The sequence below is a fragment of the Pterocles gutturalis genome, unplaced genomic scaffold (genome assembly GCF_000699245.1).
Source record: "Pterocles gutturalis isolate BGI_N339 unplaced genomic scaffold, ASM69924v1 scaffold16503, whole genome shotgun sequence".
In the NCBI taxonomy this organism is placed as follows: Eukaryota; Metazoa; Chordata; class Aves; order Pterocliformes; family Pteroclidae; genus Pterocles; species Pterocles gutturalis.
The window spans coordinates 10,326-12,640 of NW_010125888.1; the positions used below are offsets into that span (position 1 = coordinate 10,326).

The window sequence follows — 2,315 nt, forward strand, 5'->3', positions numbered from 1 at the left end:
GCTCCCCAGAGCAGAGATGTCTCTGCTTTTCCTACCAAACAGGTAATAACAACCAGAGCGTGTTTCTCCCAGGCAGCAGAAGTAATTCAGCCCTCTGCCTGCAGAATGTGCTCCAGGGGTCCAGGCAGCTCAGCATGGCAGTGCAGCTCTTCTGTGCCACTGGGTCCACGGGGGTTTCCTTCTACCAGCCATGGTTGGGGGCAGCTCTGTAACAGTTCTCATTATTTCAGCAAAACCCCTGCGGTCTGTTGTCCTGCTGACACGCAGCCTGCAGCAGGAGAGGCAGAGCTGGCAGCAGGGTAGAGAGACTGATGGAAAATCCCATCTGGTTTAATTTTGGGAAGCTGGAAGCAGATGAAGGTGGCAGGAAATGTTGTCTAGTGTGTGTGCGGGCAACCGATTGCATTAACTTGAGCTTGGAAACACACTTTGCCTCGCAGCTGCTTGGTGTTTGTCACTACAGAAATGGGGGGACCTCTCTGGTGCGCAAATGAAGGTGTGTGGCTGAGAGGCTGAGAGCTTGTCTCTTTGTGTTTTCCAGTACCCATAGTCCTCAAGTACCATACCTGACGAGGCAGCTGGAGGCTTCGGTGGAGCTGGCTCTGGGATAACCAAACTGCTGTGTAATTTAAGTGAGATATCTGTATATAGCTTTGAAGTTGTTTTTCTCCAAGGAGAGAGGAGGTGGCGGCAAGTAGCCAGTTCTAACAGAGCGTTTTAAGAACTGCCAAATGACCCTTTTTTTTTTTTTTTTGAGCACCTGCTCCTGCTGTCAGACTTTTTTTTACAACAGAAGATTCAGATCCCAAACCGCCTGTTTTGTGGAATTCTGTGTCTCCGGTTTGGAGCTGGCTACTTGCCACTATGGTTTATCTGTATATATGGTTTAGTTGTAATATTAATAATAATGTTTCAGCAGTTCCCTGCTGCCCGCTGTGGAAGGCAGAGGGGACTCTGTCCTTTCATCAGAGGAAAAGAGGGAGAAAAATGTCTGCAGAGAAACATACCACTACGTTACGGGGAACTGACCCTTCTGTGGAGAACTCCAAGGGTGTTGTTTCTCTCTTGTTCAAAAAAAGAAAGGAGGGTGGGGGGGGAAGAAGTAATTAGGTTTTACAACCCAGAAGACTTTCTGGTCCTGCCATGGGAATGCACAAGCTCAGTGTTTTCAGTATCGCTGCTTACAGCTGTGACTAAAGACATTCCAGTAAACCTATTTTTGACTGTACATCTGGAGTTCTGCATGTCTTCATAGTGTTCTGGAGGAAATTCAGGGCTCTCCACTGCCAGGAGTCCCTAGGAAAGGGCTGTTTCAGGGTTGTCTTCACCAGAAGGAATAAATGTGTGTAAAGCCCAGCTATTAGCCCAATGATAAAAGAGACACGGCAGGAGGACAGCAACACTCCTGAAACCAGTCCAGGGTGAACAAGCCCATTTCTTATTCAAACCCCTTCACCTTGATGTGGTGGTTGCAGTCCCGAATGCCAGCCCAGTTTGCTTACTTGTGATCCAGTGGGGTGGGGGTTGTTCCCAGACAGATGCGCTGGGGTGCTCAGGGAGGTGTAAGGACCCCTGTGCTGGACTGAACAGGAGCTGAGCTCCTCCATCCATGGGTGGGACTGCTGCATTTGGGCTGTCTCCATCCTTGGTCTCAGGTGTTGGTGGCATTTCTGTCTGCCCTTTATTTTTGGGACTCTTGTTCCTTCCAGCCCTGAGCCTGGGACTTTAGCTGAGCTGAGATCAGGGTCGTCTTCTCTTTTTGCTGTCAATTTTCTGATGAGAGAAGCATTGTCCTGTTTAGGGCATGTCTGAAGTAATGTTGGAGAGGGGAAATGGTGCCCCAGTGAATTCTCAGTGCCATGTCCCAGCTTCCTCTTCTGAACCTGCCCCGGGACCTTGTACACAGTTTCCAGCTGAGTGGTGGTGCTGCTCTGTGCAGAGAGAGGATTAAAAGTGAGCACAGCAGGCTGGAGGGTCGGATGTGATTACAAGCTCTGCTTGCCCAGCTGGAATATAAATAGGGCTTTTCCCCTCTGTGGGCCCTGGTCTCTCCAGGTGGGAACCAGAAAGACAAGCTGGGTTTTGCCTCCTGATGTGTAGCCTCGTTTTAAGATCATACACCCAGTGGAAGGGACAAAAATCACCGGGCCTTTGCCCTTGGCTACTCTCTACCTGCAAGGGAACTGCAGAGTGGATGAAGAGGGACTGTGTCTGTCTTCAGGGGGGCTGCAGGTCTTGCTGAGCTATCGGGTACCTTTTCCTGACAGCTGGAAAGTGAGTTAACAGCGCTGCAAGCATGTGTAATGTCTGTGCTG

At 49.9% G+C, this 2,315-nt stretch overlaps 1 protein-coding gene across 1 annotated transcript in view; it reads left to right on the top strand.

Moving 5' to 3' along the window:
- The window catches only part of VAMP4 (vesicle-associated membrane protein 4), a gene marked incomplete at its 5' end in the record, with an annotated part of 10,162 nt that extends 9,081 nt beyond the window's left edge, over nucleotides 1–1,081 (top strand). Inside the window, one exon of the mRNA XM_010078764.1 lies at nucleotides 542–1,081. Within this exon, the coding sequence (XP_010077066.1) occupies nucleotides 542–570 (29 nt within the window). The remainder of the gene's footprint in view (nucleotides 1–541) is intronic.
- Nucleotides 1,082–2,315: the final 1,234 nt, after the last annotated feature.